Source organism: Salmo salar, chromosome ssa27 (genome assembly GCF_905237065.1).
Source record: "Salmo salar chromosome ssa27, Ssal_v3.1, whole genome shotgun sequence".
Classification (NCBI taxonomy): Eukaryota; Metazoa; Chordata; class Actinopteri; order Salmoniformes; family Salmonidae; genus Salmo; species Salmo salar.
This window is the reverse complement of record NC_059468.1, coordinates 32337501-32364752: the sequence shown is the minus strand read 5'-3', so window position 1 is coordinate 32364752 and position 27252 is coordinate 32337501. Positions and strand designations below refer to the sequence as shown.

Here is a 27252-nt window from a genome sequence, read left to right as displayed (position 1 = left end):
TTTTTATAACCCAACCCTGATCTGTACTTCTCCACAACTTTGTCTCAGGCCTGTTTGAAGAGCTCCTTGGTCTTTATGGTGCCACTTGCTTGGTGGTGCCCCTTGCTTAGTGTTGGTGCAGACTCTGGGGCCTTTCAGAACAGGTGTATATATACTGAGATCATGTGACAGATCATGTGACACTTAGATTGCACACAGGTGGACTTTATTTAATTAATTATGTGACTTCTGAAGGTAATTGGTTGCACCAGATCTCATTTAGGGGCTTCATAGCAAAGGGGGTAAATACATATGCACGCACCACTTGAAAAAAACCGAATAATTATAATTTTTTGAAACAAGTTATTTTTTCATTTCACTTCACCAATTAAGACTATACATGAAATCCAAATAAAAATCTATTGAAATTACAGGTAGTAATGCAACAAAATAGGAAAAATGCCAAGGGAGTGAATACTTTTGCAAGGCCCTGTATAAGTACTCAGGGTCAGATGCTGTAACTCTGGAACGAAGGAACTTTTTACCTGCCATCAATTGTGTTTAATAAGACGGTGTAATTGTATCTTTCTGCAGGAGTATGTAGGAGAGTTGATCTAGGATCAGGTCCCCCCTGTCCATTTAATCTTATTAATTGTGATCTAAAAGTCAAAACTGATCCTATATCAGCACTCCTACTATACGACCTTTGATACATTCAGCCCATGGTCCTGTTAAGCATGTGACTGTGAGAAGCCGTGCCGAGAGAGTATTTTGTTTTTCCCAATCTTTTCCCCACTGTGGGGCTCAGGCTGCATGACTGTTGCCAGGAGGTTCACTGTGTTTTGCTGCCGGAAGTCATATTGAGCGATCGCTGACATTCCTGAGTCTGAGACATTGGCCCCTGGTTACGTAAGTGTGTGGTTGTGTAGTGCACTTAAGAAACTGTAAAAAGTGTAGAAATATGTGTGAAATGTTTGCAGAGCATGTGGTCTAGTGTCAATGCTCCTGGCTCCTCTCTCCACCAGAGACCAGGGTTCAATCCCTGATCCAACCCTTTTGTCTGTTACTTCCAACTGCCTCTGTCCACTGACTAATTCCCTGTCTAAATACAGGGTGAAAAAAAAAATACCCCACAAAATTAAATAAATATGTGTAAAAATATACTGCTCAAAAAAATAAAGGGAACACTTAAACAACACATCCTAGATCTGAATGAAAGAAATAATCTTATTAAATACTTTTTTCTTTACATAGTTGAATGTGCTGACAACAAAATCACACAAAAATAATCAATGGAAATCCAAATTATCAACCCATGGAGGTCTGGATTTGGAGTCACACTCAAAATTAAAGTGGAAAACCACACTACAGGCTGATCCAACTTTGATGTAATGTTCTTAAAACAAGTCAAAATGAGGCTCAGTAGTGTGTGTGGCCTCCACGTGCCTGTATGACCTCCCTACAACGCCTGGGCATGCTCCTGATGAGGTGGCGGATGGTCTCCTGAGGGATCTCCTCCCAGACCTGGACTAAAGCATCCGCCAACTCCTGGACAGTCTGTGGTGCAACGTGGCGTTGGTGGATGGAGCGAGACATGATGTCCCAGATGTGCTCAATTGGATTCAGGTCTGGGGAGCGGGCGGGCCAGTCCATAGCATCAATGCCTTCCTCTTCAGGAACTGCTGACACACTCCAGCCACATGAGGTCTAGCATTGTCTTGCATTAGGAGGAACCCAGGGCCAACCGCACCAGCATATGGTCTCACAAGGGGTCTGAGGATCTCATCTCGGTACCTAATGGCAGTCAGGCTACCTCTGGCGAGCACATGGAGGGCTGTGCGGCCCCCCAAAGAAATGCCACCCCACACCATGACTGACCCACCGCCAAACCGGTCATGCTGGAGAACGTTGCAGGCAGCAGAACGTTCTCCACGGCGTCTCCAGACTCTGTCACGTCTGTCACGTGCTCAGTGTGAACCTGCTTTCATCTGTGAAGAGCACAGGGCGCCAGTGGCGAATTTGCCAATCTTGGTGTTCTCAGGCAAATGCCAAACGTCCTGCACGGTGTTGGGCTGTAAGCACAACCCCCACCTGTGGACGTCGGGCCCTCATACCACCCTCATGGAGTCTGTTTCTGCTGCTGGGTTGTTGCCCTCCTACGGCCTCCTCCACGTCTCCTGATGTACTGGGCTGTCTCCTGGTAGCGCCTCCATGCTCTGGACACTACGCTGACAGACACAGCAAACCTTCTTGCCACAGCTCACATTGATGTGCCATCCAGGATGAGCTGCACTACCTGAGCCACTTGTGTGGGTTGTAGACTTAGTCTCATGCTACCACTAGAGTGAAAGCACCGCCAGCATTCAAAAGTGACCAAAACATCAGCCAGGAAGCATAGGAACTGAGAAGTGGTCTGTGGTCCCCACCTGCAGAACCACTCCTTTATTGGGGGTGTCTTGCTAATTGCCTATAATTTCCACCTGTTGTCTATTCCATTTGCACAACAGCATGTGAAATTTATTGTCAATCAGTGTTGCTTCCTAAGTGGACAGTTTGATTTCACAGAAGTGTGATTGACTTGGAGTTACATTGTGTTGTTTAAGTGTTCCCTTTATTTTTTTGAGCAGTGTATCAGTATGCACAATCAATACCGGATGTTGTATTTCTAATCTGGAGGGCCTTGATATTCATATCTCACTAATGGCAGATACATAAAAGGAGAAACAAAATGTCCCTCTTACATTGTTCTCCAGCTCCTGGAGCTCTGGTTCAGCTGGAGCAGGGAGGGAGCCAGTGTGAGTTGACCCAGACTAACAGCCCTCTCTGGGATTCACAGACCCAGCCTGCCCTTGTTGATGAGGGCAGTATAACTGTGTTTGAGGAGGTGAGATGGCGGTATCACTTTGCTACTTTGTTTCTGGAGGTGAGAAAAGGGAGGAAGGGAAGAAAGCAGGATGTTTGCCCCAGAGAGAGTCTCTGGTTGTGGGCTGCAGGTGTGAATAGAGGGAGTTCCCTGGAGGTCTGGAGACAGAAAGCAGCAACCTGACACACACACACACACACACACACACACACACACACACACACACACACACACACACACACACACACACACACACACACACACACACACACACACACACACACACACACACACACACACACACACACACACACACCTCTCTGTGTCCTCATGTAAGGACTATCTGCCCTCAGGCTGTGTTACCATCCATTAGACAGGAGGCACTAAGACCAATACACTGGCCTACGGGTCCTGGTAGAAAGTATATTGCACTACATAGGGAATAGGGTGCCTTTTGAGACGCACTACTGTCTGGATAGACAAGAGCCCCTGTCTCCTTTGTCTCCTCTGTCTCCCCTATCTCCTCTGTCTCCTCCGTCTCCTCTCCCCTCCAGGCCATACATGAAGAGGATGAATTCCACTGTACATGTTCACAGTGCTGCTAACAGCCCCGGCCAAGCCCTGGAGGCTTCTCTGAGCTAATGTTTCACTTCCTCTATTGTTCTGCCACTAGACTAGATCAATAGCAGGCAGCACCCAGAGAGCACATTAGACTGACTGGTGTGTTAGTGTCATGTGTTGTGGTTCACACTGGGGATGTTTAGGCAGCGGGTCTAGTACACGGGTGACGTGTGTGTGTGTGGAAACGCAGAGCCACGATGGGGTGTGGTGTGTGTGTGGTGTGTGTGTGGAAACGCAGATCCACGATGGGGTGTGGTGTGTGTGTGTATGGTGTGTGTGTGGTGTGTGTGTGTGGTGTGTGTGTGGAAACGCAGAGCCACGATGGGGTGTGGTGTGTGTGTGTGTATGGTGTGTGTATGGTGTGTGTGTGTGGTGTATGTGTGGAAACGCAGAGCCACGATGGGGTATGATGTGTGTGTGGTGTGTGTGTGGTGTGTGTGTGGAAACGCAGAGCCACGATGGGGTATGGTGTGTGTGTGTGGTGTGTGTGGTGTGTGTGTGAAACGCAGAGCCACGATGGGGTATGGTGTGTGTGTGGTGTGTGTGTGGTGTGTGTGTGGAAACGCAGAGCCACGATGGGGTATGGTGTGTGTGGTGTGTGTGTGGTGTGTGTGGTGTGTGTGTGGAAACGCAGAGCCACGATGGGGTATGGTGTGTGTGGTGTGTGTGTGGTGTGTGTGTGGTGTGTGTGTGGAAACACAGAGCCACGATGGGGTATGGTGTGTGTGGTGTGTGTGGTGTGTGTGTGGTGTGTGTGTGGAAACGCAGAGCCACGATGGGGTATGGTGTGTGTGGTGTGTGTGTGGTGTGTGTGTGGTGTGTGTGTGGAAACACAGAGCCACGATGGGGTATGGTGTGTGTGGTGTGTGTGGTGTGTGTGGTGTGTGTGTGGTGTGTGTGTGGAAACGCAGAGCCACGATGGGGTATGGTGTGTGTGGTGTGTGTGTGTTCCCCATGATTCTCCTTCTCCTCTAATAGAAATACGCACCTATACTCTGATGCTCTATAAAGGCACAGTAAAGAGGTTAATTATCCTGACAGGTTATGTGTATGTCTAAAATGGCAGCCTATTCACTACATAGTGCAGTGCTCTAGTCAAAAGTAGCTCACTACATAGGTAATAGTCTGCCATTTGGAACGGACCTTATATCTCTGTTATTACTGTAATGCATGGCTGGTTCTGGGCAGACTGTACAGAATGTATAAACCGCATCAAGCTTTTTTATCGTCTCATGTCATGTACAGTTAGTTATCAGATGGATCAAACATCCTGAATACAAAATAAGTAATAAATCATAACTGAAATTAATTATAAATTACTGCAGAGCATTCTCCTAAATAGAGCATTTGAAAAATATTTCCTATAGACCTGGAGCAAATGTGATAAATCATTTTTCAATACCATTACTGGGGTATTTTCTGCTCAAATGAACACAATTGTAAATCATATTATGCAATAGTGTTGCTTTCTGTGTTGCTTTCTGAATAGATGGTAATAGTGCTGCTGTATGTTATCCCCTTGGAGACACACACGCTCACACACAAATACACACACACAGGCACAAACACAGGCCCAAACACACACACACACACAGGCCCAAACACACACACACACACACACACACACACACACGCGCACACGCGCACACGCACACACACGCACACAGCTCAGGCAGCGACCCTGGCAGAAGGACCCCGGGGAGATGAGGCTATCTGGACTATCCATGTCTCCCTCCCTGCCACTGTCCTCCAGTAGCCTCCAGAGACAGACCCACTGGCAGCCCACTTCACCCCAGAGAGGCTGAGGGAACTGGAGGGGAGAGAGAGTATGGTGTACTGTAATGCCCCAAGGGAGATCAACCTTTTCTCCACTCTCAATACTGGTTACGACACCATCTCTCCCTCTTTCCCTCTCTACCTCTTCAGCCATCTCTCCTTCACTATTCCTCTTTCTCCCTTGCTGTTTTCCTGTTCTCTCTTTCGGTTTCCTCTTGCTCTCACTCTTTCTTTCTGCATCTCTATTCCTTTCTTCCCGCTCTCTGTTTCTCCTCTCTCTATTCCTCTATCTACCACATCACTCTTCTTCTTCCTCCCCTCCTCTCTCTCTGATCTCTGGCCATCTCTTCACATCCTCAGCCAGCAGCCATATCACACACACACACACACACACACACACACACACACACACACACACACACACACACACACACACACACACACACACACACACACACACACACACACACACACACACACACACACGTCTTCTCTCTCTAATTGTCTTCGATAAGTATTTGCTAGTCAGACTGATCCGTGGTCTGATGGAGGCCTCATTTCTCCATAATGTTCTTGGTTTAGAGCCACTAATCATGATGAAATGGCCTTTAATGTGGTTTGGGCCTGAGGAAATGTATCGTCACAATTCCATGTGAAGTGGCACGCTCACAGTAGAGCTTGGTTGCATGTTGGGAAAAGCAAGTTGCTTGTAACGAGCATAGCCAATAAGAACACTGGGATTGTCATAGTGACAGCCCTAACCACCAAAAGGAACAGCCCAACCACCAATAGGGAAAGCTCAACCACCAATAGGGAAAGCTCAACCACCAATAGGGAAAGCTCAACCACCAATAGGGAAAGCTCAACCACCAATAGGGACAGCCCAACCACCAATAGGGAAAGCTCAACCACCAATAGGGAAAGCTCAACCACCAATAGGGACAGCCCAACCACCAATAGGGACAGCCCAACCACCAATAGGGACAGCCCAACCACCAATAGGGACAGCCCAACCACCAATATTCTGTATTAGGTTGGTAACGGTTTCTAAAATGAACTATAATTAAAAAGGTCTGCTTTATGTGCCCCTTTGACAGTTCTTTACTGTATTCATATACATTAATGTGGCTGGTGCCTGGCCTAGCAGCTCTCCAGAGTTGAATCAGAGTGTGTGTGTGTGTGTGTGTGTGTGTGTGTGTGTGTGTGTGTGTGTGTGTGTGTGTGTGTGTGTGTGTGTGTGTGTGTGTGTGTGTGTGTGTGTGGGTGTGGGTGTGTGTGTGTGTGTGTGTGTTTGCGTTTGTGTGTGTCTATGTGTCTTGTATGTGCACATGTGCATATGTGTACATCACTCTGTGTGTGCTTGAGAACATGACTGTGTGTGCACACATTTGTTTGTGTTAGTGTGTCATTGAATCAGGATGGGGCACAGTGGGAGTGGGGAGGGCCCGGCTGTTGCTGAAAGGTCTGGCCAGGTTGGACTCCATAGTCCTGGTTACTGTAGAGGTCGTTTCACGCTGGGCCCTCTATAACACGGCTGACCTCAATACTGAAGGCTTGCCTCTGACCTCGAGAGACTTGAAGGTCTGAGCCTCCTTCAGATAAACACAATTTGACACCTGATGTAACTGTTTTATTGTAGAAAGAATGATGTATTAAATATATACTGTAGAGAGAGTCAATATAGAATAGAAAAGTAGACATAATCACAGTCATGACAAAGCTTGACTTTTGCTAAAAACCTGTCCTCTATATATTGTTGTTCGTTATAATATTGATAATGTTCCCTGACGAATCACCATTACCCTTGCTCATGTCAAAGCAAGCCTTGTTCCAGCCAGAATGGCCCATATACAGTATAGCAGGAGTCTAGTTTCTGTTTCTGTAACGTGAGGCAGCTTGAAGATCAGGTATACCCTCTGGACAGGACACTAGTCCGTCTCCTGTTTCTGTAACGTGAGGCAGCTTGATGATCATGTATACCTTCTGGACAGGACACTAGTCCGTCTCCTGTTTCTGTAACGTGAGGCAGCTTGAAGATCAGGTATACCCTCTGGACAGGACACTAGTCCGTCTCCTGTTTCTGTAACGTGAGGCAGCTTGATGATCATGTATACCCTCTGGACAGGACACTAGTCGGCCTCCTGTTTCTGTAACGTGAGACAGCTTGATGATCAGGTATACCCTCTGGACAGGACACTAGTCCGTCTCCTGTTTCTGTAACGTGAGGCAGCTTGATGATCATGTATACCCTCTGGACAGGACACTAGTCGGCCTCCTGTTTCTGTAACGTGGGACAGCTTGATGATCAGGTATACCCTCTGGACAGGACACTAGTCTATCTCCTGTTTCTGTAACGTGAGGCAGCTTGATGATCATGTATACCCTCTGGACAGGACACTAGTCGGCCTCCTGTTTCTGTAACGTGAGGCAGCTTGATGATCATGTATACCCTCTGGACAGGACACTAGTCTATCTCCTGTTTCTGTAACGTGAGGCAGCTTGATGATCATGTATACCCTCTGGACAGGACACTAATCCGTCTCCTGTTTCTGTAACGTGAGGCAGCTTGATGATCAGGTATACCCTCTGGACAGGACACTAGTCTATCTCCTGTTTCTGTAACGTGAGGCAGCTTGATGATCATGTATACCCTCTGGACAGGACACTAGTCGGCCTCCTGTTTCTGTAACGTGAGGCAGCTTGATGATCATGTATACCTTCTGGACAGGACACTAGTCTATCTCCTGTTTCTGTAACGTGAGGCAGCTTGATGATCAGGTATACCCTCTGGACAGGACACTAGTCTATCTCCTGTTTCTGTAACGTGAGGCAGCTTGATGATCAGGTATACCCTCTGGACAGGACACTAGTCGGCCTCCTGTTTCTGTAACGTGAGGCAGCTTGATGATCATGTATACCCTCTGGACAGGACACTAGTCCGTCTCCTGTTTCTGTAACGTGAGGCAGCTTGATGATCATGTATACCCTCTGGACAGGACACTAGTCTATCTCCTGTTTCTGTAACGTGAGGCAGCTTGATGATCAGGTATACCCTCTGGACAGGACACTAGTCCGTCTCCTGTTTCTGTAACGTGAGGCAGCTTGATGATCAGGTATACCCTCTGGACAGGACACTAGTCGGCCTCCTGTTTCTGTAACGTGAGACAGCTTGATGATCAGGTATACCCTCTGGACAGGACACTAGTCTATCTCCTGTTTCTGTAACGTGAGGCAGCTTGATGATCAGGTATACCCTCTGGACAGGACACTAGTCGGCCTCCTGTTTCTGTAACGTGAGGCAGCTTGATGATCATGTATACCCTCTGGACAGGACACTAGTCCGTCTCCTGTTTCTGTAACGTGAGGCAGCTTGATGATCATGTATACCTTCTGGACAGGACACTAGTCCGTCTCCTGTTTCTGTAACGTGAGGCAGCTTGATGATCAGGTATACCCTCTGGACAGGACACTAGTCTATCTCCTGTTTCTGTAACGTGAGGCAGCTTGATGATCAGGTATACCCTCTGGACAGGACACTAGTCTATCTCCTGTTTCTGTAACGTGAGGCAGCTTGATGATCAGGTATACCCTCTGGACAGGACACTAGTCTATCTCCTGTTTCTGTAACGTGAGGCAGCTTGATGATCAGGTATACCCTCTGGACAGGACACTAGTCGGCCTCCTGTTTCTGTAACGTGAGGCAGCTTGATGATCATGTATACCCTCTGGACAGGACACTAGTCCGTCTCCTGTTTCTGTAACGTGAGGCAGCTTGATGATCATGTATACCTTCTGGACAGGACACTAGTCCGTCTCCTGTTTCTGTAACGTGAGGCAGCTTGATGATCAGGTATACCCTCTGGACAGGACACTAGTCTATCTCCTGTTTCTGTAACGTGAGGCAGCTTGATGATCAGGTATACCCTCTGGACAGGACACTAGTCTATCTCCTGTTTCTGTAACGTGAGGCAGCTTGATGATTAGGTATACCCTCTGGACAGGACACTAGTCTATCTCCTGTTTCTGTAACGTGAGGCAGCTTGATGATCAGGTATACCCTCTGGACAGGACACTAGTCTATCTCCTGTTTCTGTAACGTGAGGCAGCTTGATGATCAGGTATACCCTCTGGACAGGACACTAGTCTATCTCCTGTTTCTGTAACGTGAGGCAGCTTGATGATCAGGTATACCCTCTGGACAGGATGCTAGCCCTTTTCCTTATATCAGGGAAAGCCCATTGACTCACCGTGACACCATAGAAGTTGGTTTCGTTCATGACGTCCAGCACCAGCCTGCCCACCTCCCGGTCGTCCACGGTGAAGTTGTGGTACATGTCCTGCCTCTCCTTATGCTGCAGTAAGTCCATGACGCGGGTCAGGGTCTTAGCTATCACCCAGATCCCGTCGTAGGCGAAGCCGTGGTACTTCGAGGGCTCCACCCCTTTCTGCTGCAGCTCTTTACTGTACTCCCTCTCGTACTCTTTAGGTGTCTGAATGTAGGGAGAGAGAGGGGACAATAAACGCTTTTTAGGTTGCCTCCCAAATGCCACTCTATTCCCAACATAGTGCATTACTTTTCACCAGAGCCCTATGGGGGGAATAGGGAATAATGTGGCATTGGGACACATCCTTAGATATAATGCTTTTCTTCTATCCACTATACAGGACAATGACTCCTTTGGCTAAGAAGCAACAGGTACAAGCACTTCATCCACAATAGCCATCACCGCCCTAAATGCAGGACCTAGGAAGCTGCAGGGATAGTTATAATAATTATGGTCATATACAGTAGGATCATAATTTGATCACCCAGAAAATGAAATACTTGTAGTGTATTTGAGGTTTAAAAAGGCCTTCTGAAGTTTGTAATTTCCAATTTGAAATTTCAGACTTGATTTTACGAAAAATGTATCAATCACTACAAAAATGTCCATTAATTATAATTCACATAGTAATTCACATTTCCTGTTGCTGCAGGATTATTTTTCCTGCCGTAGTAAACTGGCTCAAAAATGTTGATCCTACATCTGTAGGATCCAATCTGTATTGATGTCGCTCATGCTCCAAAGCAAACCAACTGTGATCTCTATAGCATATGTGTGAGTTGAGGTAATACTTTGTAAATAGTCCTCACCGCGCAGGTTCAAAACAGTTATACACTATACTGTGTATCAAAATGCTTATCAGGAACACTCACCCTTCCAGAGATCCCCTTGACCTGTTTGGCGCTGAGCGGTTCAAAGTCCACAGCGATGTATCCCTCCATAGCGGTCAGCAACTTCCTGGTGGTGCAGTTGGTGGAGTTGGCCTGCTCCCACCAGTTGCCCTGGTACCAGCCTGGTATGATCCACTGGTACTTACTACCATACATGTTCAGGTTGTACGCCTGGGGGAAGGATGTTTGGTTAGTACACACACATACAGGTGTGTCCGTACAAACACACACCACATACAGTGTATGCAAACAACTACACACACACACACACACACTACCGTACATACACGGGGCGCACGTGCACCCACAAACACACAAGCACCCACCTTGTACCTATTCTATGTCAAACAACAGTCTGCATTGACATTGTAATCTGTCTTAGACACATTGTTAATCATTACAGACAGTCATGTCAGTGGTATGAAGTTCTGTAAGACACTGGTCACTGAGACAGTCATGTCAGTGGTATGATGTTCTGTAAGACACTGGTCACTGAGACAGTCATGTCAGTGGTATGATGTTCTGTAAGACACTGGTCACTGAGACAGTCATGTCAGTGGTATGATGTTCTGTAAGACACTGGTCACTGAGACAGTCATGTCAGTGGTATGATGTTCTGTAAGACACTGGTCACTGAGACAGTCATGTCAGTGGTATGATGTTCTGTAAGACACTGGTCACTGAGACAGTCATGTCAGTGGTATGATGTTCTGTAAGACACTGGTCACTGAGACAGTCATGTCAGTGGTATGATGTTCTGTAAGACACTGGTCACTAAGATATCAGTCATTAATGTCAATATGAATAGGATTTCAGATTTTACTGACACTCATAATGATAGTTATGGTTATAATACCATACATGGGAAACATCTGCCTCACCCATGTGCTCGACAACTTGATGGGTGTGTGTGTGTGTGTGTGTGTGTATATATACAAACAATACTCACACAGCAGAATACTTTGGAGGCCAGGTTCTCATCAAACTGTCCGATAATGATCCTTACGTCATTATCCTAAAGAGATGGCATAACAGACAAAAGGGTTAGCCTTCCGCTACAAGCAGCTAATCATTAGCAGCAATCACATCACAATAGTGCACTTTGCATAACATACATATTCTAGGCTCTGTCTGAAGACTCTGTACTGTGCAGTATGAGATGTGCTATGCAAATATCACCACATTAACAATTCCTAAACAAATGTAACAGCTGTCCTAGTGCGAGAATTGTGGTTCTCTGTAGCTCAGTTGGTAGAGCATGAAGCTTGTAATGCCAGGATATTGGGTTAAATTCCCGGGACCACCCATATGCTGCTAAATGACATATATTATATTATTATATAGTATTATATTACTATATATATATAGGTATATATATACTACAGGTATATATATATATATATATATATATATATATATATATATATATATGATCGTTTTATCACATTCAAATAAACGGTGATATCAGCACTTCAAATGTTGATATCAGTGTAATTGCCACCTAATCAGTGTAAGGACTACAGGGAACTGGTCTGATGGTGTAGATATAGGTGCTGGGCTAAGTCCCAAATGGCCATTTGGGATATACACTTGGATAAACACTTGGTGTTTCTTTGTTAGCTATAGGGCAGAGGCTGCAATATCAAGCCACAAAGTGTCAATCCATAACAACACAGCCATCAGTGTAAGCGGAGAGAATTGTATCCACAGGGCCAGGGAGGAGAGATCTACATGGAATTGAGAGCACATGCTAGCATGATTGAGTCAGTAAATAGTTCACCACCTCCTCAAAGTTGCAGGAGCTTTGAGTAGCGGGGATTGAAGTCTGAGGTTCCCGTCTCTGCCTCTGACAAGAGCAATCTGTCTGTCACCACTCTGCGTTGGTGGTGAACTGCATAGACCTCCCCAACCCATACAATCACACAAAAACCATGTGATTAAATCTTGATACAGGAAAGAAAGGGGTAGGAGTGATGCTTGACTCGAATGCGGGAATGTGCATGTCTATCAAAACACAACTGGTACCCTTCTCCCTATCCCCTATTGGCCCTATCAAAAGAAGTGCACTATGTAGGGAACAGGGTGCCATTTAGGATGTACACTAAGGTAGTAACACATGTATCAAGTCTAGAAAAGGTCTGTTTTAGGTCAGTTAGGATCACCACTTTATTTTAAGAATGTGAAATGTCTGAATAATAGTAGAGAGAATTATTTATTTCAGCTTTTCTTTTTTTTATCACATTCCCAGTGGGTCAGAAGTTTACATACACTCAATTAGTATTTGGTAGCATTGCCTTTAAATTGTTTAACTTGGGTCAAATGTTTCGGGTAGCCTTCCACAAGCTTCCCACAATAAGTTGGGTGAATTTTGGCCCATTCCTCCTGACAGAGCTGGTGTAACTGAGTCAGGTTTGTAGGCCTCCTTGCTCGCACACGTTATTTCAGTTCTGCACACAAATGTTCTATAGGTTTGAGGTCAGAGCTTTGTGATGGCCACTCCAATACCTTGACTTTGTTGTCCTTAAGCCATTTTGCCACAACTTTGGAAGTATCCTTGGGGTTATTGTCCATTTGGAAGACCCATTTGCGACCAAGCTTTAACTTCCTGACTGATGTCTTGAGATGTTGCTTCAATATATCCACATAATCGTCCATCCTCATGATGACATCTATTTTGTGAAGTGCATCAGTCCCTCCTGCAGCAAAGCACCCCCACAACATGATGCTGCCACCCCCGTGCATCACGGTTGGGATGGTGTTCTTCTGCTTGCAAGCATCCCCCTTTTTCCTACAAATATAACGATGGTCATGATGGCCAAACAGTTCAATTGTTGTTTCGTCAGACCAGAAGACATTTCTCCAAAAAGTACGATCTTTGTCCCCATGTGCAGTTGCAAACCGTAGCCTGGCTTTTTTTATGGCGGTTTTGGAGCAGTGGCTTCTTCCTTGCTGAGCGGCCTTTCAGGTTATGTCAATATAGGACTCGTTTTACTGTGGATATAGATACTTTTGTACCTGTTTCCTCCAGCATCTTCACAAGGTCCTTTGCTGCTGTTCTGGGATTGATTTGCACTTTTCGCACCAAAGTACGTTCATCTCTAGGAGACAGAACGCGTCTCCTTCCTGAGTGGTATGACGGCTGCGTTGTCCCATGGTGTTTATACTTGCGTACTATTGTTTGTACAGATGAACGTGGTACCTTCAGGCGTTTCGAAATTGCTCGCAAGGATGAAGCAGACGTGTGGAGGTCTACAATTTTCTTTCTGAAGTCTTGGCTGATTTCTTTGGATTTTCCCATGATGTCAAGCAAAGAGGCACTGAGTTTAAAGGTAGGCCTTGAAATTTGTCCACAGGTAGACCTCAAATTGACTAAAATTATGTCAATTAGCCTATCAGAAGCTTCTAAAGCCATGACATCATTTTCTGGAATTTTCCAAGCTGTTTAAAGGCACAGTCAACTTATTGTATGTAAACTTCTGGCCCACTGGAATTGTGATACAGTGAATTATAAGTGAAATAATCTGACTGTAAACAATTGTTGGAAAAATGACTTGTGTCATGCACAAAGTAGAATTCCTAACCGACTTGCCAAAACTATAGTTTGTTAAGAAGAAATTTGTGGAGTGGTTGAAAAACGAGTTTTAATGACTCCAACCTAAGTGTATGTAAATTTCCGACTTCAACAGTATTTCTATCCAGCTAAAACCACAGTATGGGTGAACAGTCCTTTGCCATTTCCGATATATAATTTCCCCTTACACCATTAAAAAGCACGTCAACAGTGAAGAGGCAACTCCGGGATGCTGGCCTTCTAGGCAGAGTTGCAACGATAAAGCCATATCTCAGACTGGCCAATTAAAAGAAAAGATTATGATGGGCAAAATAACTGGACAGAGGAACTCTGCCTAGAAGGCCAGCATCCCGGAGTCGCATCTTCACTGTTGATGTTGAGACTGGTGTTTTGCAGGTACTATTTAATGAGGCTGCCAGTTGAAGACTTGTGAGGCGTCTGTTACTCAAACTAGACACTCTAATGTACTTGTCCTCTTGCTCAGTTGTGCATCAGGGCCTCCCACTCCTCATTCTATTCTGGTTAGAGCCAGTTTGCAATGTTCTGTTAAGGGAGTAGTACAGTACACAGTGTTGTACGAGATCTTCAGTTTCTTGGCAATTTCTCGCATGGAATAGCCTTCATTTCTCAGAACAAGAATAGACTGACGAGTTTCAGAAGAAAGTTCTTTGCTTCTGGCCATTTTGAGCCTGTAATCGAACCCACAAATACTGATGTTCCAGATACTCAACTAGTCTAAAGAAGGCCAATTGTATTGCTTCTTTAATCAGAACAACAGTTTTCAGCTATGCTAACATAATTGCAAAAGGGTTTTCTAATGATCAATTTGCCTTTTAAAATGATAAACTTGGATTAGCTAACCCAACGTGCAATTGGAACACAGGAGTGATGGTTGCTGATAATCGGGCTCTGTACACCTATGTAGATATTCCATAAAAAATCTGCCCTTTCCAGCTACAATAGTCAGTTACAACATTAACAACATCTACACTGTATTTCTGATCAATTTGATGTTAAAAAATTGCTTTTCTTTCAAAAACAAGGACATTTCTAACTTTTGAATGGTAGTATACATATATATATATATATTTCACAACATACATTATTTTGTCATCAGTAAAATTACCTAACTTCAACTGTAAACTTTTCACTCTTTTTAGAAGGCCATCATTTCGTGTGATGTAAACGAGAAAAATGGGCCATTTTGGAAACATACAGTGCCTTCAGAAAGTATTCACACCCCTTGACTTTTTGCGCATTTTGTTGTGTTACAGATTACATTTTATTTAATGTATTACATTTAGATTTTGTGTCCCTGATCTACGCACAATACCCAATAATGTCAAAGTGGAATTATGTTTTTAGAAATGTTTACAAATTAATACAAAATGAAAAGCTGAAATGTCAATAAGTATTCAACCCCTTTGTTGTGGCAAGCCTACATTTGCTTAACAATTCACATACTAAGTTGCAATAATGGTGTTTAACATGATTGTTTAATGACTACCTCATCTCTGTATCCCACACATACAATTATCTCTAAGGTCCCTCAGTCAAGCATTGAATTTGAAGCACATTTTCAATCAGGGACCAGGGAGGTTTCCCAAAGGTTTGCATAGAAGGACACCTATTTGTACATGGGTAGAAAGAAAATAAAAATAGACATTGAATATCCCTTTGAGCATGGTGCAGTTATTAATTACACTTTGTTTTGTGTATCAATACACCGAGTCACTACAAAGATACTGGCCCCTTTCCTAACTCAGTTGCCAGAGAGGAAGAAAACCACTCAGGGATTTCACCATGACGCCAATGGTGACTTTAAAAAAGTTAGAGAGCTGTGATAGGAGATAATTAACAGCAGGACATTAACCTAAAACACAAGGCCAAATATACACTGAAGATACTTATCAAGACGACATTGAATGTTCAAGATAAAGTTTTGACCAAGTTAAAGTTTTGACTACAATTCACTTGAAAATCTATGGCAAGACTTGAAAATGACTGTCTAGCAGTGATCAACAATCAACTTGACAGAGGGCAAATATTGTACAATCCAGGTGTGCAAAAGACAGCTGTAAATCAAATCAAATCAAATGTTACTTGGTCTCATACACATGGTTAGCAGATGTTAATGCGAGTGTAGCGAAATGCTTGTGCTTTTAGTTCCGACAGTGCAGTAATATCTAACAAGTAATCTAACAATTCCACAACAACTACCTTATACCCACAAATCTAAGTAAAGGAATGGAATAAGAATATATACATATAAATATATGGATGAGCAATGACCGAGCGGCAGAGGCAAGATGCAATAGATGGTATAAAATACAGTATATACATTTGGGGATGAGTAATGCAAAATATGTAAACATTATTAAAGTGGCATTATTAAAGTGACTAGTGATCTATTTTTTAAAGTGGCCAATGATTTCAACTCTGTATGTAGGCTCTGCCTCTCCGAGTTAGTGATGGCTGTTTAGCAGTCTGATGGCCTTGAGATAGAAGCTGTTTTTCAATCTCTCGGTCCTAGCTTTGATGTACCTGTACTGCCCTCGCCTTCTGGATGATAGCGGTGTGAACAGGCAGTGGCTCGGGTGGTTGTTGTGCTTGATGACCTTTTTGGTCTTCCTGTGACAACGGGTGCTGTAGGTGTCCTGGAGGGCAGGTAGTTTTGCAGACCGCACCACCCTCTGGAGAGCCCTGCGGTTGTGGGTGGGTGTAATCGCTACCAAAGGTGATTCTAACATGTATTGACTCAGGAGGTTGAATACTTTTCTAATCAAGATACAGTATATTAGTGTTTTATGTACCATAAATGTAAAAAAAAATATATAGACAATTTTCTTCACACTTGGACATTACAGGGTCGTTTGGGTAGATTGTTGAAAAAAAAAGACAATTTAATCCATTTGAATCCCACTTTGTTACACAACGAAATGTGTAAAAAGTAAAGGGGTGTGAATACTTTCTGAAGGCACTGTAGATTGTTAACGATACAAATGCATTATCTTAGCTTGTGTGTCCTCTGACTAGTGACTAATACAAGTTCTGCCATTCACTCTGCCAACACACCAGCTGTGTCTCTCTGCGCCTTGGATCTGACCCTTTATACTGAATAATTATTTAAGTTCAATAGACCGTTACTCAAGCCAGGCTGAGACACTCTACATATGTCACATATCCATTTATCAGTGGGGAGTCACCAGCCTCTGTCATCACAGCTCCAATGGCCTCAGGGTGTTGGATGAACTAAATAGGATTATAATGCTACATATCAGTATGTTTTAGATCCAATAAACACGCTATGCGTAACACACTCAGGACATAATTCCAACGGGAAATAAAATGCGATGAAAAATCAACCACTTCTGTATTTTTGGTCATGTAATTCTAGGTTGTTTATGGGTCCAAGTAAAACACACACCCAATGCCTTACAAAATGAAAAGGGTCTTGAAATGCCAAGGCTGTAACCACAAATTGTATAGGTTTATTAGCCGTAACAGCCCTCTATACCTCTATAGTACCTCCATGGGTGATTTTCCATCCGTACAACCCGGCATGGCGTGTGGTCCACAGTTGCCACCTGCTTTCTCTTATCGCTACAGAAACCCCAATCAAAAGGCCACTTTTCCCCACAATACCTACAATGCCATGGTGGACCGTACTCAGAGCCAGAGTGCATGCTGGGAGTAAGCAGAGTAGTTGGGGGTTCTGTGTGGACCACTCTGCTTTGCAGACACTTGTCATTTTCAGAGCCTCTTGGCTCGGCTTGAACCTGGCTCTAATAGGGCTCTGTTCCTCCCAGGCCTGAATGGTGCCCCTGTTCCCTGGAGGAAGGTACTTAAACTCAAATGTCTCCAGCTGTGAGGGAACTGAATATGGACAATACCGACCCAGAGAGACCTGGTAATATCCACCATCCTCTGCCCTGGAACCAGAGTTTTATTGTGAGAATTCTAAATTTGAACTACTGGTCTCTAATTGACATGTGGCACCTGTTGCAGGTGGAACTGTTGCATGTAGCTGCTTTAAAACTTCTTTGGGCTAGGGGGCAGTATTTTGACATCCGGGTGAAAAACGTGCCCAAAGTAAACTGCCTGCTACTCAGGCCCAGAAGCTAGGATATGCATATAATTGGTAGATTTGGATAGAAAACACCCTAAAGTTACTAAAACTGTTAAAAGTATGTCTGTGAGTATAACAGAACTTATTTGGCAGGTGAAACCCCGAGGACAAACCATCCAGGATTTTTTTTTTGAGGTGACAGTGTTTTCAATGGGCGTTCAATGTGTATCTAGATTTATAAGGCACTTGCTTGCAGTTCCTATCGCTTCCACTGGATGTCATCAGTCTTTAGAAATTGGTTGATGTTTTTCTTTAGAGAAATGAAGAAGTATGGCAGTTCAGAACAAGGGTCCAGCCTAGTGCACTCTAATGTTTTGATGCGTGCTCCAGGTCACGCACTTCACGTTGTTTTTATCCGGTATTGAACACCGTTTATCCCGTCTTAAATTTTATCAATTATTTACGTAAAAAAATACCTAAAGTTGTATTAGGAAAGTTGTTTCAAATGTTTGCACATCGTTTACAGGTAACTTATTAGATATTTTGTAGTCATGCTGGGCGAGTTGGAACCGGTGTTTTTCTGAATCAAACGCGCCAAATAAATGGACATTTTGGAGATATAATGACGGAATTAATCGAACAAAAGGACCATTTGTGATGTTTATGGGACATATTGGAGTGCCAACAAATGTAATTATTTTATTTTTTATTTCACCTTTATTTAACCAGGTAGGCAAGTTGAGAACAAGATTCTCATTTACAACTGTGACCTGGCCAAGATAAAGCAAAGCAGTGTGACACAGACAACAACACAGAGTTACACATGGAGTAAACAAACAAGCCTATAACACAATAAACAAGTCAATGATACAGTAGAAAAAAGAAAGTCTATATACAGTGTGTGCAAAAGGCATGAGGAGGTAGGCAATAAATAGGCCATAGGAGCAAATAATTACAATTTAGCAGATTAACACTGGAGTGATAAATGAGCATATGATGATGTGCATGAAGAGATACAGGTGTGCAAAAGAGCAGAAAAGTAAATAAAATAAAAACAGTAAGGGGATGAGGTAGGTAGATAGGGTGGGCAATGTACAGATGGACTATGTACAGCTGCAGCGATCGGTTAGCTGCTGAGATAGCTGATGTTTAAAGTTGGTGAGGGAAATAAAAGTCTCCAACTTCAGCGATTTTTGCAATTCGTTCCAGTCACTGGCAGCAGAGAACTGGAATGAAAGGCGGCCAAATGAGGTGTTGGCTTTGGGGATGATCAGTGAGATATACCTGCTGGAACGTGTGCTACAGGTGAGTGTTGTTATCGTGACCAGTGAACTAAGATAAGGTGGAGCTTTACCTAGCATAGACTTATAGATGACCTGGAGCCAGTGGGTCTGGCGACGAATATGTAGCGAGGGCCAGCCGACTAGTGCATACAGGTCGCAGTGGTGGGTGGTATAAGGTGATTTGGTAACAAAACAGATGGCACTGTGATAGACTGCATCCAGTTTGCTGAGTAGAGAATTGGAAGCTATTTTGAAAATGACATTGCCGAAGTCGAGGATCGGTAGGATAGTCAGTTTTACTAGGGTAAGTTTGGCGGCGTGAGTGAAGGAGGCTTTGTTGCGAAATAGAAAGCCGATTCTAGATTTGATTTTGGATTGGAGATGTTTAATATGAGTCTGGAAGGAGAGTTTACAGTCTAGCCAGACACCTAGGTATTTGTAGTGGTCCACATATTCTAGGTCGTAACTGTCCAGGGTGGTGATGCTAGTCGGGCGGGCGGGTGTGGGCAGCGAACGGTTGAAAAGCATGCATTTGGTTTTACTAGTGTTTTAAGAGCAGTTGGAGGCCACGGAAGGAGTGTTGTATGGCATTGAAGCTTGTTTGGAGTTTAGTTAGCACAGTGTCCAAGGAAGGGCCAGAAGTATACAGAATGGTGTCGTAGAGGTGGATCAGGGAATCGCCTGCAGCAAGAGTGACATCATTGATATATACAGAGAAAAGAGTCGGCCCGAGAATTGAACACTGTGGTACCCCCATAGAGACTGCCATAGCTCCGGACAACATGCCCTCCGATTTGACACACTGAACTCTGTCTGCAAAGTAGTTGGTGAACCAGGCGAGGCAGTCGTTAGAAAAACCAAGGCTATTGAGTCTTCCGATAAGAATACGGTGATTGACAGAGTCAAAAGCCTTGGCCAGGTCGATGAAGACGGCTGCACAGTACTGTCTTTTATCGATGGCGGTTAAGATATAATTTAGTACCTTGAGCGTGGCTGAGGTGCACCCGTGACCGGCTCGGAAACCGGATTGCACAGCGGAGAAGGTACGGTGGGATTCGAAATGGTCAGTGATCTGTTTATTAACTTGGCTTTCGAAGACGTTGGATAGGCAGGGCAGGATGGAAATAGGTCTGTAACAGTTTGGGTCTAGGGTGTCACCCCCTTTGAAGAGGGGGATGACCGCGGCAGCTTTACAATCTTTAGGGATCTCGGACGATAAGATAGAGAGGTTGAACAGACTGGTAATAGGGGTTGCAACAATGGCAGCGGATAGTTTTAGAAAGAGAAGGTCCAGATTGTCTAACCCAGCTGATTTGTACGGGTCCAGGTTTTGCAACTCTTTCAGAACATCTGCTCTCTGGATTTGGGTGAAGGAGAAGCTGGGAGGCTTGGGCGAGTAGCTGCGGGGGGGGGGGGAGCTGTTGGCCGGGGTTGGAGTAGCCAGGAGGAAGGCATGGCCAGCCGTTGAGAAATGCTTATTGAAATTTTCGATTATCATGGATTTATTGGTGGTGACCGGGTTACCTAGCCTCAGTGCAGTGGGCAGCTGGGAGGAGGTGCTCTTGTTCTCCATGGACTTTACAGTGTCCCAAAACTTTTTGGAGTTAGAGCTACAGGATGCAAATTTCTGCTTGAAAAAGCTAGCCTTTGCTTTCCTGACTGACTGCGTGTATTGGTTCCTGACTTCTCTGAACAGTTGCATATCACGGGGACTATTCGATGCTATTGCAGTCCGCCAGAGGATGTTTTTGTGCTGGTCAAGGGCAGTCAGGTCTGGAGTGAACCAAGGGCTATATCTGTTCTTAGTTCTGCATTTTCTGAACGGGGCATGCTTATCTAACATGGTGAGGAAATTACTTTTAAAGAATGACCAGGCATCCTCGACTAACGGGATGAGGTCAATATCCTTCCAGGATACCCGGGCCAGGTCGATTAGAAAGGCCTGCTCACAGAAGTGTTTTAGGGAGCGTTTGACAGTGATGAGGGGTGGTCATTTGACCGCGGACCCATAGCGGATACAGGCAATGAGGCAGTGATCGCTGAGATCCTGATTGAAAACAGCGGAGGTGTATGTGGAGGGCAAGTTGGTCAGGAAAATGTCTATGAGGGTGCCCATGTTTACGGATTTGGGGTTGTACCTGGTGGGTTCCTTGATGATTTGTGTGAGATTGAGGGCATCTAGCTTAAATTGTAGGACTGCCGGGGTGTTAAGCATATCCCAGTTTAGGTCACCTAACAGAACAAACTCTGAGGCTAGATGGGGGGTGATCAATTCACAAATGGTGTCCAGGGCACAGCTGGGAGCGGAGGGGGGTCGATAGCAGGCGGCAACAGTGAGAGACTTATTTCTGGAGAGATTAATTTTTAAAATTAGAAGTTCGAATTGTTTGGGTATAGACCTGGAAAGTATGACAGAACTTTGCAGGCTATCTCTGCAGTAGATTGAAACTCCTCCCCCTTTGGCAGTTCTATCTTGACGAAAAATCTTGTAGTTGGGTATGGAAATCTCAGAATTTTTGGTGGCCTTCCTAAGCCAGGATTCAGACACGGCAAGGACATCAGGGTTGGCGGGTGTGCTAAAGCAGTGAGTAAAACGAACTTAGGGAGGAGGCTTCTGATGTTGACATGCATGAAATCAAGGCTTTTTCGATCACAGAAGTCAACAAATGAGGGTGCCTGGGGACATGCAGGGTGGTTAACTACACACACAGCCTGAGTTCACGGCTGGGGCCGACAGATAAACAAATAATAAACAGAATGGAGTACCGTGATTAATGGACAGTTCAGCAGGCATCAGCTATGTAGCCAAGTGATCATAGGGTCCAGGGGGCAGCGGTAGATGGAACAGGGAGGCCGCAGAGTAGTCGCTACCATGCTAGCACGCGGGCGACACGGCGCTTAAAGTTAGTAGCTCGGGGCTAGTAGAAGCGTCTGCTCCGACGTCCGACGGAGGCCGGTTGGAGGCACAGCGGATGGAGTATTTGTCGGCAGACCAGTCGTGATGGTGCGGCGGGGCACCGTGTCGACAAAGGATCCAAGCCTGATGGCGAAAGAGGTATTGTAGATGTAGTAATTTAGTTTGCTAGCTGGGGGATGCGCCTGGCTCACGGCTAACTGGTGCTAGCTTCAGGGCATGGGGCGTTAGCCACTATAACCACTCGGTAGCAGTGGTGATCCGGTGCCAAGGTCCAGAGCTTACGGCAAGGATCCGGTGGAGTAGTGGGTTCTAGCCGTGTTTGGGTGAATAACTGAGTAGGCCGGGAGGTGGGCCTCAGGGATAGCTTCGGTACTGAGTAACTCGGTGGGTGCTAGCTTGCTGTGAAGATCAGGAGAAATGGTCCAGGGATTACGGCAGGAATCTGGCGTTGTAGTGGAGAGACAGTCCGATACTGGTAGGCTGGCGAGTATTATCCAAGCTAAAAAAAAGGGCTGGTATCTGGGCAGAAGGTAAAGGCCGCTAGCAGTGGCTAACAATGACTAAATAGCTTGTAACTAAATTAGCTGGTTAGCTTCTGATGGCTAGGTGGCTCTTGCTATAAAGTCTAAAAAGAAAAAATTGTAGCGGTTCTGTATCACATTGGGTGAGGCAGGTTACCGGAAGGTATAATTGAGTTAAAATGGAAAAGAGATTGAAAATAAAAATTGAAATATATACAAAAAAGGACGAAAAATACAAAAGTCCACGAGAGGATGAACAAAACACATCTGCACTGCTACGCCATCTTGGAACAAAGGTAAGGCATGAATTAAATTGTTATTTTTTACTTTTGTGTTGTGCCTGGCGGGTTGAAGTCTGATTTTCATGTGTTGGTATGCTGGGCGCTGTCCTAAGATAATCGCATGGTTTGCTTTCGCCGTAAAGCCTTTTTGAAATCTGACACGGTGGCTAGACTAACGAGAAGTTTTAATTTGGTGTGTTGCACTTGTGAATGTATGAAAGTTAAATATTTGTTATAATTTCTTTTGAATTTGGCGCTCTGCCATTTCACTGGATGTGTCAAATCGATCCCGTTAACTGGATTTGAGCCCAAAGTTTTAAGGTTGTTCTGTTTGGGTCCTGCTGGTCTCTGGGATGGAGTTTTGTTATGGCTATTCTTATTCACTTTCAGGTCAGGTGGTTACAGTACAGTATGTATTAACCAATGGCAGCAGCTTCCCAGACAGTTGATTAATCCATGCTGGCGATGCTGTTAGTCACTTTACTCTTGGGTTAATGTAATAACACTACAAACACAATGAGGATGTGTAACACAACACTAGGCATGATTACATGGCTTTACTAAAACCTGATGTTGTGTCCCAAATGCCACCCTATTCCCTATATAGTGCACTACTTTTGACCAGGGCACATGGTCAAAGGATGCCATTTGGGACACAGCCTGTATGAGGCACACTAGGCCTGTTCATGAGCACGTCTATCTGTTTAATAGACTGACACTGTCCTACCCATTACAGTACCATCACGTCTGGCTTTGATGATTACTCCATAGCAAGAGCCTTTACTAGATCTAATAATGGACATTGTCTAATGTCAACACTAAAACACCTGTGTCAAACAACCGACTGACCGATGTGGTTTTCAGTCTGGACCGTGACCAGTTTAATCCGGTGTGTTAGTGCTGGGCTGTAACAAAAACCTTCCCACTCAATAGCTCTCCAGGACAGGAGACAGATGAAGACCCCTGATCTTATAGTAAGGCATTACGTGAGTATTACAGATACATTAGGAGATGTATTGCCATCCAACCACTGGATTAGTCTAAACAAAGAGATGTTATACTGATGAGTTAGAACCCGGGGCAGCAGTGTTGTGAGAAGAGGTGTGATACTGATGAGTTAGAACCCGGGGCAGCAGTGTTGTGAGAAGAGGTGTGATGCTGATGAGTTAGAACCCGGGGCAGCAGTGTTGTGAGAAGAGGTGTGATGCTGATGAGTTAGAACCCGGGGCAGCAGTGTTATGAGAAGAGGTGTGATGCTGATGAGTTAGAACCCGGGGCAGCAGTATCGTGAGAAGAGGTGTGATACCGATGAGTTAGAACCCGGGGCAGCAGTGTTGTGAGAAGAGGTGTGATACCGATGAGTTAGAACCCGGGGCAGCAGTATCGTGAGAAGAGGTGTGATACCGATGAGTTAGAACCCGGGGCAGCAGTGTTATGAGAAGAGGTGTGATGCTGATGAGTTAGAACCCGGGGCAGCAGTATCGTGAGAAGAGGTGTGATACCGATGAGTTAGAACCCGGGGCAGCAGTATCGTGAGAAGAGGTGTGATACTGATGAGTTAGAACCAGGGGCAGCAGTGTCATGAGAAGAGGTGTGATACTGATGAGTTAGAACCAGGGGCAGCAGTATCGTGAGAAGAGGTGTGATACTGATGAGTTAGAACCAGGGGCAGCAGTGTCGTGAGAAGAGGTGTGATACTGATGAGTTAGAACCCGGGGCAGCAGTGTTATGAGAAGAGGTGTGATACTGATGAGTTAGAACCCGGGGCAGCAGTATCGTGAGAAGAGGTGTGATACTGATGAGTTAGAACCAGGGGCAGCAGTGTCATGAGAAGAGGTGTGATACTGATGAGTTAGAACCCGGGGCAGCAGTGTTATGAGAAGAGGTGTGATACTGATGAGTTAGAACCCGGGGCAGCAGTGTTATGAGAAACACATACTGCAGTTCTCAGCTGTTCAGGGACTTAGGAATACCAAAGGTACTACATCAATTTGAAAGCACAGGTAGGAAAATGTTGCAGAGTGGACAATGACGTGTGGCTCCAAAAATGTTTATGCCATAACAGGCAATAAAGTGTCTGACACACTAGTAATGGTATTAGTGCTGGAAGTAGCAGTGTTGGTTATTACAGAGTCTTGGTTTGATTGTCAGTATTATCTTTAGTTGATAAAAAAGTAATTCCATTGAAGATGTTAGTGGAATTTGTGATATGGCTGGAGTCAGTGTATTCATGAGTGCACACCGTAGCAAACCTGTAGCAAAATGTTTTGCAACGAAAACGAGTGTTTGTTATTGGAAAAGTGTAGGTTAGTCATTTTATTTTTCGTCACGTTTTCTTTCGGTTAGTTCTTAATGTATACACCTCTGGTACATGGCCACAGCTTCTCCACAGAGACATACGTTTCCTGTGGTGTGCTCCTGACAGCTACCTCTCTGTTCTTAATCCATTCTGAGGAGCTTAACTTTGTGTGTGCGTGTGTGTGTGCGTGCGTGCGCCTGAGAGAGACATATGGAAAGAAAGAGAGAGAAAGAAACGGAGAGAGAAAAAGACAAGTGTGTATGAAAGAGAGCGAGAGACAGAGAGATGGGAGATAGAGTATATGAGAAAAAGAGAGACAGCGCAAGATATATATATATATATATGAGAGAGAGAGAGAGACTTCACTTGCTTTGGCAATCATAACATATGTTTCCCATGCCAATAAAGCCTTTCAATTGAAATTGAATTGAATTGAGAGGGAGAGCGAGTGAGTGAGGAAAGAAAGAGGCTAGACAGAGTGCATGGGAGATAAAGAGAAAGAAAGAGACACACAGACACACAAAAGAAACAGTCCCTGTACAGTACAGTTCCTATCTGACGGTGGTTGTCTGTTTCGACCCCTGTACAGTACAGTTCCTATCTGACGGTGGTTGTCTGTTTCGACCCCTGTACAGTACAGTTCCTATCTGACGGTGGTTGTCTGTTTCGACCCCTGTACAGTACAGTTCCTATCTGACGGTGGTTGTCTGTTTCGACCCCTGTACAGTACAGTTCCTATCTGACGGTGGTTGTCTGTTTCGACCCCTGTACAGTACAGTTCCTATCTGACGGTGGTTGTCTGTTTCGACCCCTGTACAGTACAGTTCCTATCTGACGGTGGTTGTCTGTTTCGACCCCTGTACAGTACAGTTCCTATCTGACGGTGGTTGTCTGTTTCGACCCCTGTACAGTACAGTTCCTATCTGACGGTGGTTGTCTGTTTCAGCACCGTGGACAGCATCTGACTGCTGCTCTCTCTCTAGGAATCCCATCACTACCGCAGATTTAAACTACAGTCTATTGGTGGCTACACACATCCTACCAGACGCCATGGCAACACTTCCTGCTCCAGACTGATACGTGCCACCGTTTCTTATCACATTACATGGAAACAGCGGGACAGGCAACCGAATGGAGAGATGAGAGAGGAGCTATCCAATCATGTGTCAGCGCTGTCACCGCCCGTCCCGTTCCAAAGAGAGGGCTTTAAAGCATTGCGAGACGAAGGATAATTAGCATTTTTAACTCTGATCAGTTTAAAATGTCAGCTTTACACAAGTACATGTATATTATAGAAAGGCTCATAGTTCTCTTTCTCTGTGTGTGTGTTTGTGTGTGTGTGTGTGTGTGTGCGTGTCAGAGAGAGAAAGAGAGAGAGAGTGTGTCTGTGTGAGGCTTCGCCAGCTCTTATGTGATGTGAGTTGATCAGAGAGCTGAGAGGCCTGGAGAGTGAGGGGCTTAGACAGTGTTGTGAGGGCTGAGAGGCCTGGGGAGTGAGGGCGTTAGACGGTGTTGTCTAAGACTATAATCGGCCACTGCAGCTCCACTTTGGGCTCACAGGGTCACAGCTAGTGTGTGTGTGCGCGCGTGTGAATAACAGCAGGAGGTCATTATGGGTAATTGTCCAAACTCTCAGAACTACTGACATAACCTCATTAAGACACACCAGTGTCAACCAGTATTGAGGAAAAGAAATACTGGTCTTGGTGCTGTAAAATGCAAGAGATCCATTTAGTGCATACAGTACATCTGATGTGTGACCTCCAGTTCATTTACTCCAGTGAATACAGGAAGGTCTTAGAAACATACCAGGTGCTACTACAGTAATATCAAGATTAACAGGAGACACTCATTACT

At 44.9% G+C, this 27252-nt stretch overlaps 1 protein-coding gene across 1 annotated transcript in view; it reads right to left on the bottom strand.

Moving 5' to 3' along the window:
- The window catches only part of LOC106588960 (gamma-aminobutyric acid type B receptor subunit 2), a 462346-nt gene that overhangs the window by 157702 nt on the left and 277392 nt on the right, over positions 1-27252 (bottom strand). Inside the window, exons 5-7 of the mRNA XM_014178545.2 lie at positions 11404-11469; positions 10437-10625; positions 9487-9729 (exon numbers count right to left, since the gene is read on the bottom strand). Coding sequence (XP_014034020.2) covers positions 9487-9729; positions 10437-10625; positions 11404-11469 — 498 coding nt within the window. The remainder of the gene's footprint in view (positions 1-9486; positions 9730-10436; positions 10626-11403; positions 11470-27252) is intronic.